This window comes from Halichoeres trimaculatus, unplaced genomic scaffold (genome assembly GCF_033239565.1).
Source record: "Halichoeres trimaculatus isolate MK-OKI-2021-1 unplaced genomic scaffold, fHalTri1.1 fHalTri1_scaffold_4, whole genome shotgun sequence".
In the NCBI taxonomy this organism is placed as follows: domain Eukaryota; kingdom Metazoa; phylum Chordata; class Actinopteri; order Labriformes; family Labridae; genus Halichoeres; species Halichoeres trimaculatus.
Genome location: NW_027437182.1, coordinates 7,696,425 through 7,710,101, shown reverse-complemented (window position 1 = coordinate 7,710,101; position 13,677 = coordinate 7,696,425). Strand labels below are relative to the sequence as shown.

Here is a 13,677-nt window from a genome sequence, read left to right as displayed (position 1 = left end):
TGGGATTATTAACATTAGTATCATTCTTTTGAATAACACAGCTTTTAATTTTAGTCATATTTTAGTCAACTGAAACCTTTTAGTCTTAGTCTAGTTTTAGTTGACTGTAAACCCAAGGAGTTTTAGTCTTGGTCTATTGTTAGTCAACTAAATATTAGCAGATTTTAGTCAGATGTAATGTAAATAACCTGACTGTTGTGGTGGTTTGGACGGTGGCCCAACTGTTAGCCCTGCAGCCTCACATCAAGAAGGTCACCGGTTCAAATCCCCATCTCGGCCGATGGGCCTCTATGTGTGGAGTTTGCATGTTCTCCCCGTGCATGCGTGGGTTCTCTCCGGGTACTCCGGCTTCCTTCCACAGTCCGAAAACATGCTCATCAGATTAATTGGTCACACCAAATTGTCCCTAGGTGTAAGTGTGTGCGTGCATGGTTGTCTGTCTATGTGTCAGCCTTGCGATTGACTGGCAACCAGTCCAGGGTGTACCCTGCCTCTTGCCCAATGATTGCTGGGATAGGCTCCAGCCACCCACAACCCTAAACAGGATAAGCGGTATAGAAAATGGATGGATGGTGGTTTGTGGCCAACATTTTAGTTTCTTGTCCATCTTGCCTTTCCTGATTCATCCTCTCCACCTGGAGTTTCTTTTTCCTCCCGCAGCTCCCCTTGATGAAAAAGTTTCTCAGTTTGGCTCATGTGGTCATGTCAGACTGTAATACTCTTTTTTTGTGATTTCTACCCTTTTCAGCACCACCCTTGCACCTTTCACACCTTAAATACACCAGATATGTCTGCAGTCCAAATCCGACCCTTTGCATGTTGACTGCAGTTGTCAACTCAAACCAGCTTTGTGTTCAGTCTGGCAAGCCATATGGCTGACAGACAGGTGGAGTCACAGGCCGAGGAGTCCCACTCCATTGATAAGTCTCTCTTCATTCATGTTGGGCTGTTAAACCTCAAACCTGTTGAGTTCCGCTCATTATGTCCATTTTTTGTCATAGTCAAGCTGAATATTAACTGATTTTGACACGGTTTGTTTAATTTTGAAAGTCATTGGGTGTTTTTACGCAGTTTCTGGTCACAACTTCCTGTCCCACTCTATCTTCCCTATGTTGAATTCATGCGTCACAGACATAGACTGTAAAAAAAAAAAATGGATGTCTGCTTCCTCAGCTCGAAGTGAGGTCTCCACAAAAACAGCTCCCCCTGGTGACTGGCTGCAGTATAGGTTTAAAAATACGGCTTTCCAGCCATTCCAGATGGGCTGTGGTCAAACTTTGAAAAATTATTAAACCTGGTAGAAATGTTTCTCACGTCCGATTGTTGTGGTGATTTGAAGATATTATTCGGCTGTCTTGTATCCAAGTCCTCTTTTTTTCTGAAAAGTTTCGTTTTCATTAGTTATACAAGGTTGAAAATGAGGCTTTATGTAACGTTTAACGATGATTGACAGCTGCCGTTCTTGTGTATTTTTTTTCAGGGATCATAAAATATGTCGGGAGGAAGAGTCAGGAAGTGATTAGATTCTCGATGAAGTACATTATTTTTGCCACCCACTCAGATTCTCCCAGAATTCCTCATTGTGTCTACTACGCAGACTCTGGCTCAAAACTGCTACAGTGGTGGCGCCTGAGACGGCGGTATTTTGGCTTCAAAACCGTACAGTGATAAATGGCGGAGCCACGCGGACCACCCTATATACAGTCTATGGTCACAGATCTGCGTATTGTTTTCGTGACATGACAGACCAGCCATGGACCAGACTGTAACAGAGCAGATCCAGTGTAAGTTAACACATTGATTTGAACAGAAACCTTCCTGATCCGTTACCGTGACGGAACGGAGACGGACTGCAGAAGCATCTGGCATATTTTCAGTAGTTACTCTCCATATTCTTGTGTTTGTACCACGGACTAAGTAACAATAAAAGTTTGTACTTGTTGTCATGATCCTCTGACAAGCACTGCCGCCCAAACGCATACATCAATGTGTTGTCAAGGTAACGGGAAGCTGTGTTTGAGTCAAAAAAAAAGAGCTGCTGATGCAGACAACCCAGGGACAGAGTTATCAGCTTTTGTGATACATATGATCCCGGTTCCACTCCGGGGCCTGTGTCCCCCCCTAACATTTTTGTCTCGTCCTTATTTCTTGGTGAAGATGTCAGTTATATCAGCACAGAACCACAGTTTTTGTCATCATGTTTGAAATTTTCATCAACAAAATGAACACTGCCTGCAGTTTCTCACATAAAGCTTGTCTCAACCAATTTTATTAAAAGTTGTTCCTAAATGCAGACTGTCCTTTCTGTGTGAGAAGGTTTTTAAGAGCAAAGACTGGATATAAGACTGGACAAGTCCCATAACCAAAGAAATATGATGATAAGCAGAAATGTCTTCTACAAAGTTTGTAAAGACTAAAGTTTGACCTGTTTTTGTCTTGTCATCATTTATTTATTACCTCAGAGTATGAGTGTCAGAGTAGCCTCCTATCCTCTCATTATATCACCTGTGACCTGTAAACTTTTCATAGTTTTCTTCGAACCAAAGTACTTAAGTTAATACGCTGTAAAAGTGCAGACAGATTTCGTTGATTGATTACTTGGCGTACAGTCCCTGGACTTCTACAGCTCCAAGGTGCTGGGAAATGAGGGCGTGTGGCCCTCAAGTGGGACTCTTGGCAAACCTCAGCCTTCTTTGTCCATCAGTCAAACCACAAGCACACCGTCCGTCTGGACTGCTGTGTCACAGTCAGCACAGTTTGTAACTGAGAGCTGAGCAGCTGATCTGGATTTATTAAAGCTCCAGGACCTGATTTTTCACAGGCTGGTGCTGACAAGGCCCCGAGTTCTGCATTCTGTCATCTTCTATTATACAGCATCCATTCAAACACACACACAGTCTCCACGTGGACATGCAGGCAGACACATTTCAAATTCTCCAGTTTTGACTCTGCAGTCTGATGTGACTCACAGCCAGAGATGCTGAATGCTGAAAAATGTGAATGAATGTCGATAAAAGACAGACTGACCTTCTCTCTCTTTATCAGGAGATGTATTGACACTTCCACAAAACAAACTCTCTGAAATGTTCAGGGTGTGAACGCAAGCAGCAGAAATCTTCACCTGTACTTTGCCCAGACTTTTCATCCAACACCTAAAATTTCCCCTGAAAAATTGGGGGAGCTGTTGTGAGGACACAGCAGGAAATTGTTGTGTCAGGGGATGATAACATTAATTTCATGTGACTGCTGCAGCCCTGAAAGATCCACATGTAGCAGGGTGGGTGAAAATATCAGGAGGTTTGAGATGAGAACAGCAAAAATGTCTTGTTTTGATCACGTGTGGCATCAGTTTGAATGCACAGAGGAGTGGATGTTTGAGTGAATGTATTTTGCATTTTGAGTTTGATAGTTCGGCCTCAGTTCCATCTTTTAACATAAATTCCCAATTCATACATACTGTGGTGCTGGCGCTGTAGTCCATCAGTACTATAAACTGTGGTTGGCGTGCCCCTGTTCACACTGGATCTGCACAGGCTAGTGTTCTCATAGCAGCTGGATAAGCAACACTACAGGAGAACCACATGTTCCTGCAGGAATCACACCCATGAAAATGTAACTGGTAATTAATTGACATGTTAAACTCACTGGGCTTCCCAAAACATTCCCTGCCCTCTTCTGTCTGTCAGTGTCCCTAAAGAATGGATGTGTTGTGTCATATAAAATTATGAAGTTTTCAACCTCCAACATTAACTTTTCCTCATCGATGGCATCGGATTACCTCTGGGCCTCTGTGACCTTCTGATGATTTCTGGCCCTGTGCTGGTGGTTAGGGACGTAGTATTGACCAACAAGGATATTGTTGTGTATTTTCCTGTTTAGTTCAATCTGCTCTGCAGAGATTGATGTATTTCTGCAGTGTACTCTGGCAAAAAACAGACTCACAGGGTAACAGCCACAAGCAGCCAGTGGTTGACTAGAGCAGCAGCTAAGTCCAGCACAGTGTTTGGCACAAATGGGCCCGTAGCCCGAAAGCAGTAAATGTGAATTAGGGTTAGGAGCATAGACTGTATGATTTATGGACGTAGTCTCCGTGATGTCCAAAAAAGTCTGTTTCTGAAACTGACTTTTGAAGCAGATTGGCTATCGTGGCCATACGGGTAGTGGCAAGGGCTTCAAGTACAGTTATAGCACATATGACCTGCGCTGTGCCTCTGATTGGGCAAGCTCGCTGTCTTATAATGTGCTGATTGTGAAATTAGTGACTCAGACAGGATTTTTGAACCAGGCTGTAAATAGGTTAATATCTACCATGAAAACGTCTTTTTTTGGCTTGGTGTGAATGTGACTTCCAGTACTTCCAGAGCCAGCTTCAAGCAGACACACGAGAAATAGTAGCAGTTCTGCGTTGTCTCATTTTCTTAAACCGGAGGTTGCTGCTTGGTCAGGAGGTAGGGTTTATAACAGATACTGCAGCTGGCCAGCAGAGGGAGCTCTTAACCTTTTGGCTTCATGGTTAGACAAAACTTATGTCCATTTAAATATATTGGCCATAGATTTTATTCTTAGTTACTGTAAAATATTTTGTCTTTCCGAGAAAAAAGAAGAGGAGTTGACAGTATTGAACAAAAACCTATTTTGACAAAGCTGATCAAACCCACGCTAAAGAGAGACAGCTGAAGTGGGTGGAGATGAAAGATAGTCCTTGAGGTGGCTCCAAGAAGGAAACATGTGGCGCTTATGAGTTTATTACACAGCCTATCATTAAGTGTGCCAGCGTTACCAACACACTGTGTTCGATAACATCTGGTGGATACCGTTGACTCTATATGAATTTAATAAGAATGAAAGCGCACTTCAGATTCTTTAAGCTCTTATAAACACAAGTGGAGTTTGTTCCCTCACTGCCTGTATGTGAATTTCTTTTTATAGAGGAAAGAAATCCGAGTGAATCAGAGCAAAGAGAGTCGATATGAATCTAATCCACAGTGGCCTTAAAGTGAGCAGGGAGGGAGTGAGTGACAACTACAAAAGCAGGGGCATTGACGGATCGATGGACACAAAGTGCCAGCAAGCATTTGGGAAAACATGGCACATAAAGTTCAAAAACAGAATCCATACTCAGATTTGATTTAGAGGTGATTGGATGCGAACACAGCGACCTGTCAGACGTGTTTTTTTATATATATATATATATATAGCTCCAGTGACACTGCAGATTTTGTGCTCCCACCAGTGCTGCCAGAAACTTTAAATTCTGGCAGCTCGCTCTGACGTTGCAAGTCACTTTCTGAGAGAATGAGAGAGTCTATTAAACAGAAAACAAGAGGTGGCATCAGTCAGCTCTAAATATTGTATTTTCTGTGTTTGCTGAAGTTTGTGGAGTAATTCAGCCTGTCAGCTTGTTTGGACAGTGGCGTGTCACTGCTGTTGCATTTTGCTTGCACTGAGCAGACTTCCCACAGGCATCAATACCCAAGTCCAGAATTTAATTTCAGCAGAGTGGATGAATTCTGCAACGTCTGAGAGCAGGAGGCTTTATGACTTAAGCTCATAACAGAGCTGCTTTTCTGCATATAAAGTTTTGGCTATAGAGCGGCATTTATGGACATCCACTTCACAATATTGTAACAAGCAGCACGGCTCACAGATGAGCCAACTCAGTGAAAGTGCTGAAGAGTGAGAGAAATACAGACTAAACTTGGAGCTAATGTGTCTCCAGGCTGCTGGGACAGCTGGTCCCATATAATGCCATCACACCCCACCTTTTCAGAGTATGAACGACTTGCTGAGGATTATGGGGGGTGGAGGAAAACAGACACCTGGCTGCTTGAGTGTTTGCATACGTCTTTGCATATGAATATAAACAAGATTCCTATAATAACACTGTTTGCACATGCTTCATATTTGACATGCAAACAGTGAGGTGTCAGACTGTGTTTTTCTGCAGCTGAGTCCACGGCTCCATCAGAGGCTGTGGAGATGATGGGATCTGTCTCAGTCTGATCTGTGATGTGTGAACTGATGGTGAAGGCACTACAAGCTCTGCAGGGCTGTGCGTCATTTTCTGTGACACGTTTTCATCACTAGTGCATTGTTTTGGATAGGAATCTCTGCACTACTTTCATGATTCCTAGGACAAAAAAAAGAAAAAAAAAGAAAAAAAAAAAGTTAGAGTCAGAATAGTTTTTAATATCTGTGGAGGTTATAGAGAAATCCTAACATTTTTAATTAGTGCTGTAAATCCATTAAAATGTTAAATATCGTGATTAATCATATGATTGTTTATAGTTTACTGGTGATTAATCTAAAATTGATTGCACATTTTTTATTTTTTTCCAAATGTACCTTAAAGGTATAATTTTCAAGTTTCTCAACTTAACAGCCTGTTTTGTCCATTTTGGTCAAAAATAAAAAGATAGTTCCCTGGACACTTCACACTTAAAAAATGATTGATTTAACAGCCCTATTTTTAAATGAAGATCTGGATTTTGCTTTTTTGAAATGATAAAGTCTGGCTAAGTTAACATATCTGTACATAATTGTGCAAATGAAGTCTGCTTCGTGTGCTAGTTTTTCCACCTGCATGCTTTACATGTTAATTTCAGTGTTTGACAATGTTACACATGGACAAGGATGAATTTTGAAAAAGAAGCCATACACTGCTCTTTTCATAAGTGGCTCGTATGATCCACTGTGTCTCAGCTTGATATCAGCAGATTTAGTTTGGTGCTCAGGTGCGTCTCAGGCGAGGCCAGTTTATTTGTAGAACACAATTCGTACACAAGAGTCAAAGTGCTTTACCGCTACATACAACCACAAGAAGGCAAAATAATATCATGAAAACAATCCTCAATTAAATTTAAAGGGAGGAGTGCAGATAAAATACTTTCAGTTATCATTGGCAAAGCTACAAAGAAATATTTTCAGGCCTGTCCCTCATCTTCTGGGAGACTGTTAAAGATTTTAGGAGCATAAAATTTAATCACAGCCTCACCGTGTTTAGTCCTGACTCTGGGCACCAGCAGAGGACCTCTCGCTGAGAGTCCGAGTTGGTTCATATGGCTCTAACAGAGAAATACTTGATGCTAAACCATGAAGAGACTTGTACACAAGCTGAGCTGCTTTACAGTCTATTCCATAAGCGACAGGAAGTCAGTGCAGAGACCTGAGCACTGGACTAATAGGGTCGTATATCCTGGTTTCCATGGATTAGTCATGAAGAGGATTGGATAATTTGTTTATTTCACAAATATTCTGATTTATCTTTCCTAGCCATTTACAGCATCTAAGCTATAAATAAAAGCTAACCATTCAGAGTGGGAGTTAAAGATACTCTTGTGATTCGGAAGAGAAACGTACTACTGTTGTCACTGGAGTCAGAGATGATGTCACATGAGCTTAACACAGGATTTTTATATCTTATGTGAAGTGCCTGTGATAGAACATGGTCATTTTAGACTGCTTCAGTCACCAATTAGTGACATACAGGTTTGTTAGACCCAAGCTGCAACCTCCAGTCTAGAAATATGGGATAATACAGAAGTGCTAAAATCTGCCATTTCTCAAGTGTATGCTTGAGGCTGGCTTTGGAAGTACTTGAAATCACAAGCTAAAAAAAAGCCAAATTCACAGCAGAAATAAACCTTTTTACAGCCTACTGCAAAAAGAATCCTGTCTGAATCACTATTTTCACTATCGGCTCACACTGTACGGGGGGTTAATTTTTTTGTAACTTGGCAGTTTTGAAGATATTAGTATTGGGAGTTCACGCTGTTAGAGGAACAGGTCAGCTCAAGCCCTGTAGCTGTTAGTGTGGAGACTTGACTGTGTCATTTTTAATATGACAACGACAGCCAATTTGTTTCAAAAATCTGTTTCAGAAACAGACGGTTGATGTCCAGTACATTGCTCCATCAATTGTTCATACTATGATTACGTACTACATACTGTGGCAACGACCTGATGTGTAACAACTTGTTGTTACATTTTGTGTCAGTTATTATTTTGTAGGTTTTATTATATTTCTTTTCATTATATTTTAGGCTCAACAGGCAGAGCATGGGGCAACCTGGTCTTTTTTTCAGTAGACACCTTGCCCACATTTTGTTGTTTTGTCTTATCTGTTGATGGTCTTTTGAGGTCATTGTTCCTCTATGTTTTCTATTTCCACTAACTGTGGAACTGACTCAGTCCCAGTCCATTTCTAGTGAGAATAAAGGTAGAGAGATATTTCTGTCTTCGGTCAGTTGTTGGTGTGAAAATGTCTTTTTCAGACTGAGGTTACACATGCTTCATTCAACATGGACCTCTTCTTTCTGTGAATGTGAAAATTGATCTGTTTTTTTTTTCTTCTCACACTATTTCCTCTGTTTGTTTTCTCTCTGCAGTATGAGTTCAAAGTGAAAAACATCAAGAAGAAGAAAGTCAACATCGTGGTGTCAGTGGACGGAGTCAAAGTCGCCTTGAGGAAAAAGAAAAAAGTGAGTAACCTTCCATATTTGGGATCCTTTTTTAAGAGCAAATGAAGGAACGATCTGGAAACAATCACTACTTAAAGAACCACTTTAAATATTCATTTTAAAAGCAACTCCAACCATGCAGACTCTGGCTCCACCTGCACTATTTTCCATCACCCATCACAAATATTTTCACTTCAGGAGGAGGTGGAGATGTGTCATTTATCTCTACATACAGTCAATGGTCTCTTTAAAGACCCAGAACCAATTTCCTGTGTCCCGTCTTTGGAGGAAGGTGGAGATCAATCAGCATCTTAATTAGATATTTGACAGAGGTGGAAATGGAGACATTACAGAGGCGGACAGAGGTGGACAGAGGGCCTGAGAAGAATCGAAAGTGTGGGAGCTGATGTAGAAGTTAACAGGGGTGGATGTTAAAGAGAGATGAGATGAGATGAAAAGGGAGGAGGGAGTTCAGAAGTGAAGAAAACCTGTAGAAAGTCACAGCTAGAGTAGACAGGAGACAAGTGCGTCTGTGTTTCAGGTGTGGTGAGGCTGACAGGCGTAATCCTCAGAGACGGAGCAAAGTCGACTTCGCTCCCTGAGAATCACAGAGAGGCTGACAGGCGGAAAACCAGTGAGAGGAAACAAAGAGAAGCTCACTTTGTGGAGCTGTCCACTCTCCTCACCAGTGTTCAGCCCTCAATCTTTGTTCTTTAATTCAGCCTGGAAAGTCTCTCTGATTCTCTCTGTCCTAGGCTGCTGGACTGAGTCCTCTGCAGTCTGCTAAATATTGGAGGCTCAGACTGTTTGACTTCATGTTCACAGTCTAGTCTTTTGGACCATTAAACTGTTGACAAACCGTGCCTGTATAAAGATTTTACTTTTTCACAGCACAGTAGAGATTGAACAAACTCCGATGTGTTAATTTCTGATGATTTCTGAGTCGACTGTCAGTCAAACTCCTCACAAACAACAAGTTCAAAGCTCCTCCCTATGAGCTACAAAATATGAAATTAAGAGAATTTAACATCTTCTGGTTATTTTTTGAGGCTTGCATGTGAATAGGCATGTGATAATTAATAAACAAATTAATTAAAATTGTAAATAACCCAGTGGTAAAGAGCTACTCTACTAAGCTGCTAATTAAAGGTAGGCATTTGAAATTGCATGTCTTTGGTTTGTCTGTTAGTGAGTAACAAAGGGAGAGATGTAGTGACCTTGACTTGTTCATACAGGCAGATGAACATTAAACATCCTCATTAAATCAAGTCTTAATTAAGTTCTCTAAATACTCCTCTGAGGAGAGGCATATTTAACATGCTTTATAAAGCAACGTGTATGTCTGCCTGTCAAGCCAGTTTTTAGTCTTCCATTGTGGGCTTTATAATAACAGCATTTTAAAATATGTGAAGTACTTATAGAGTTGAATTCCATTTATCCATCTGATCATTTCTGATGTAAATTAATGTTTTTATTTGCTTTACATTAAATGTAAAGACAGGATTTGCACATCATGTGACCAGCTCACATGGTACACCAGCCGATATAAAGAGAACAAAGGTTTTTCATCTTAAATCCTAGAAGAGAAATAAGCTGCAAGCAGTCGCATTTAATAAGCAAGGGGAAAATAAACATGGATGCCAAAAGCAGCTCCGCTTTACTCCACTGACAGCTAAAGATGTTGGCATCCAGGTGACTCATCAACTGGTCAACACCAGCATGTCCTGCTTGGTGAAATAATGGTTAGTATCTTCTGACATGCTGGTCATATGAAGTGACTGATCTGCTACACAGCCACTTTTTGTAATACAAAAATACTCCACTACCCTGATGTAAACAAGCACAGCCGACTGTCACCTGCTAGAATTTTGTATAAAGATGTTAAACAAATCTTTCAAACTGAACTTTTTACTGTATAAATTATGCATCTTTAAGGATGGGTACCTTTCACATTTGAACCAATACGGTACTGATGCCCGATACCTGGCAATCGGTATCGGTACTCAATGGTACCAATTTTCAGTACTTTTGTGTGTGCTTTTGTGGCAATGAATATTAATTTGTTTAATAACAAATTCTCTGAATTTTTCAATTTAACATTTATATTTTTTAAATATATAAACTTGCAATGCTGTGTTCATGTCCAGCATTAAAAATAGCCTACTATTCCACTCTCTCACTGTCACAAGGATGCGTTTAGGTACCTAAACATGGCACTGTTTGATTTTGTCATGGATCGGTACTTGGTACTAGAGACAGAATTCAGTGAGTACCAACAAAAGTACCTAATTCGTTAGCCATCCCTAGGCATCTTACAGAAAAGTAAAGGGTTAAACACTTGCTGTGTCCCAAACCACACACTTCCATAAGTGCACTGACATGAAATGCACTGTGTACACTCTGCACTTAATAGATCAGGGCATAAAATCTTACATGGTAGTGTTATACCAAATCAAACATTGTGGCTTCACACTTACCAGAAACTACGATCATATTTCACACAATTCACAGCTGTTCTATTGCTTTTCATCTATTCCACCCTTTAATTCTTGTTTGTTTAGTCCCAGACTCTTCCTCTACGTAGCCAATATGGAAAGGGTCCATTGCTTCACACTCAACTTTTTGACCGTTCTGAGTGGCCAGCTGAGAAATCAAAGTGTATTTCTGTACTGTCTGTGTGAATGCACTAATGCACTCAAAATAGTAAGTGGAAGTGCAGAATTAAACTTAGGACACAGCAACAGACTTCTGCTCTAATGCCTCTTCAAAAGAAAAGCATTTCCTGTCACACAGGATATATGACTTAAATCATTACCATTAGTGGGTTTTCACATTTTATGGAGCAAATGGTTTAACTAGTGTGTTAAACATTAAATCATTAAACTAAGTAACATTTGAACACAGTATTCAGTATCCTCTTGATCCTCTTTAACAGTTTTGTGATCATGAAAATGAAGATAAAGTTGTGTGTCAGATTGTTGGTGCCAGAAGCAGGAGCTCATCACCTAGAAAATGCATCAGTCACTATAATTTCCTTAATGTAAAGGCAAAAATATGCTTTGATTATGTTTATTAGCCGTAGCATAACAAATTTGTTGTAATTTTATTGAAAAGAAAGTGCTTGCTCCCTCTCTGAACACAAATTTGAAAAAATAAAAAAAAGTGGAACCACAGAAATGTATTTAATGATTTATTTAGAAGACCACTTAATTCTTCCATGCGGCTGCAATTTCTGTTTTTATCAAACCACTGAATTAAGTGAAAAGGACAGCTGTAGTCAAAGCACATTTTCCAATAAATTAAATACTTATTCCAGTTATTAGTAATGCTTGGAAAAATCCCTAGGATCAGATGCTTCATCTCAAAGCTGTAGGGTGCACTTTAAATGAAATGTGTCTCGCTCAATATCCCCGTTGATTTTCTTTGAATTATAATGTAGGTATAACCTCTAATTTTCCTGTCTGGAAACAAAGAGAGGCATAAATTGAGACGGATGTGATTCGTTGGAACGCCCTCTCACTTCTATTAGCTGTCAGGGGTAAATATTTGGGCCATCATGTAGGGCTCGATGTCGAGTTAATTGGCTGGCTGGAATCAAAGCCTGGTCGATGAGCATCTTCTGCCTCCACCTTCTTTCTTGTCTTGTTTGGCTCCCTGGGTGGAAAACTGAAATGTCAAGTGTGACGGTCAGTGATCTATTTACATCTCTGAGAGCATCGGAGGCGATGAAGGAGCGGAGATTGCATTGATTGAATGATTGAGTCAACGAAGCTCTTCAGACAAAGAAATCAATAGGAATCATTTCTGTGGGCTGGTGTGTTGACATTTGGTGACATTAAACTCTGAGGAGGGTTAAATCAAACAAACAGGCAGGGGAGAGAAAAAATGTGGCTAAATGTCTCACAAACGGAGGGTTTGTATTGTTATGTAAACTGATGCAGCTCACCACTGATCAGCATTCAAGGGACAATACAGTTATTTACCCTCCTGCTTGTTTTTGAAGGTTTAGCTGAAAATCATTGAATTAACCCTTTGTGAATCAGTGTTAGTCTCACTCAAGTGGTTTCACACTGCAAAACACTGAAATCTTATCAAGTGTTTTTGTCTTATTTTAAGTAAAAATTGTTTTTATTGCACTTGATATGAGCCACATTCAACTTATCAGTCCACAAAAATGTCTTGCTTTAAGTTATTTAAAGACTTAAATGAGGTCTCTGAATTGCTTGTAACAAGTAAAAAAATTCCAATGGAACAAGAAAAAATTTCCAGATGTTTTTTAAAAATAGAATAATATCTTAATACAGGTAACTTTTCTGTTGTTCCATTTAGCAGATTTTTTCACTTGTTACAAGAAATTCAGACCTCTTTTTTTTGTCTTTGTATAACTTGGAACAAGATATTTTTCCAGGTTTATCTGGTGAATGTGTCTCATATTAAGTCAAAAGTCAAAAAGACATTTTCAACTTAAAATAAGACAAAAACACTTGATAAAATTTCAGGTTTTTTGCAGTACACGTTACCCATTTAGTTTGAAGTATCGGGATGTAGTTATTTCACTAAAGCAGATCTGTTTATTTGATGTCATTTTTGCAAATCATCATCAGAGTCATGTTATGTTACTCTACCCAGATTGAAACAAGCTCAAATGACAGATTGCATCTTGTAGTGTGACCTGGTTCATCTGTGTTTAAATCTAGAAACTTGTGTTCAAGTGCAAGTTGCAACTACACTGTTTCCAGTTAAACCGGCTTGTAACCACAGAAACATGGATGTTTACCTGAACGCTAAAGCTAGTCACATTGGTAAACTGATGATATCCTTCACCAGCAGACTCTGTGATTCCGTGTTTAGATGTATTTGTGTCCAGTTTTGACAGATTATTAATCAGTCACCTGATTGCCAGCACCAGGGGTACCAGAAGTTTTAAAACAAGAGTCAAGATCAGAATAAGCTGTTTGACATTGGCAGGGATGATCTGGCAAGTCTCTCATGAGCTGTTTTCCAAACTGCTCACTACATACTACATGTGAAAGTAGTATGTAGTGGGCACTGCATACTAACTACTGCTTTTGCATGTAGTATGTAGTAAGACTGTTCTGTTGGGTTTATTTTGTTGAATACTACTCAGGTTTTCATTCTTTGAAAATGGAGCTACAAATGATGGATTTTATTTTACCTATATTATAATGTACAACACAATTTTGGGAATATTTTGGAA

At 39.8% G+C, this 13,677-nt stretch overlaps 1 protein-coding gene across 2 annotated transcripts in view; it reads left to right on the top strand.

Annotated features, from left to right (window-relative positions):
* LOC141789633 (carboxyl-terminal PDZ ligand of neuronal nitric oxide synthase protein-like) overlaps nucleotides 1-13,677 on the top strand; it is a 263,989-nt gene that overhangs the window by 88,168 nt on the left and 162,144 nt on the right. For both annotated transcript variants that reach the window (XM_074669155.1, XM_074669154.1), the window contains exon 3: nucleotides 8,388-8,480. In XM_074669155.1, coding sequence (XP_074525256.1) covers nucleotides 8,388-8,480 — 93 coding nt within the window. The remainder of the gene's footprint in view (nucleotides 1-8,387; nucleotides 8,481-13,677) is intronic.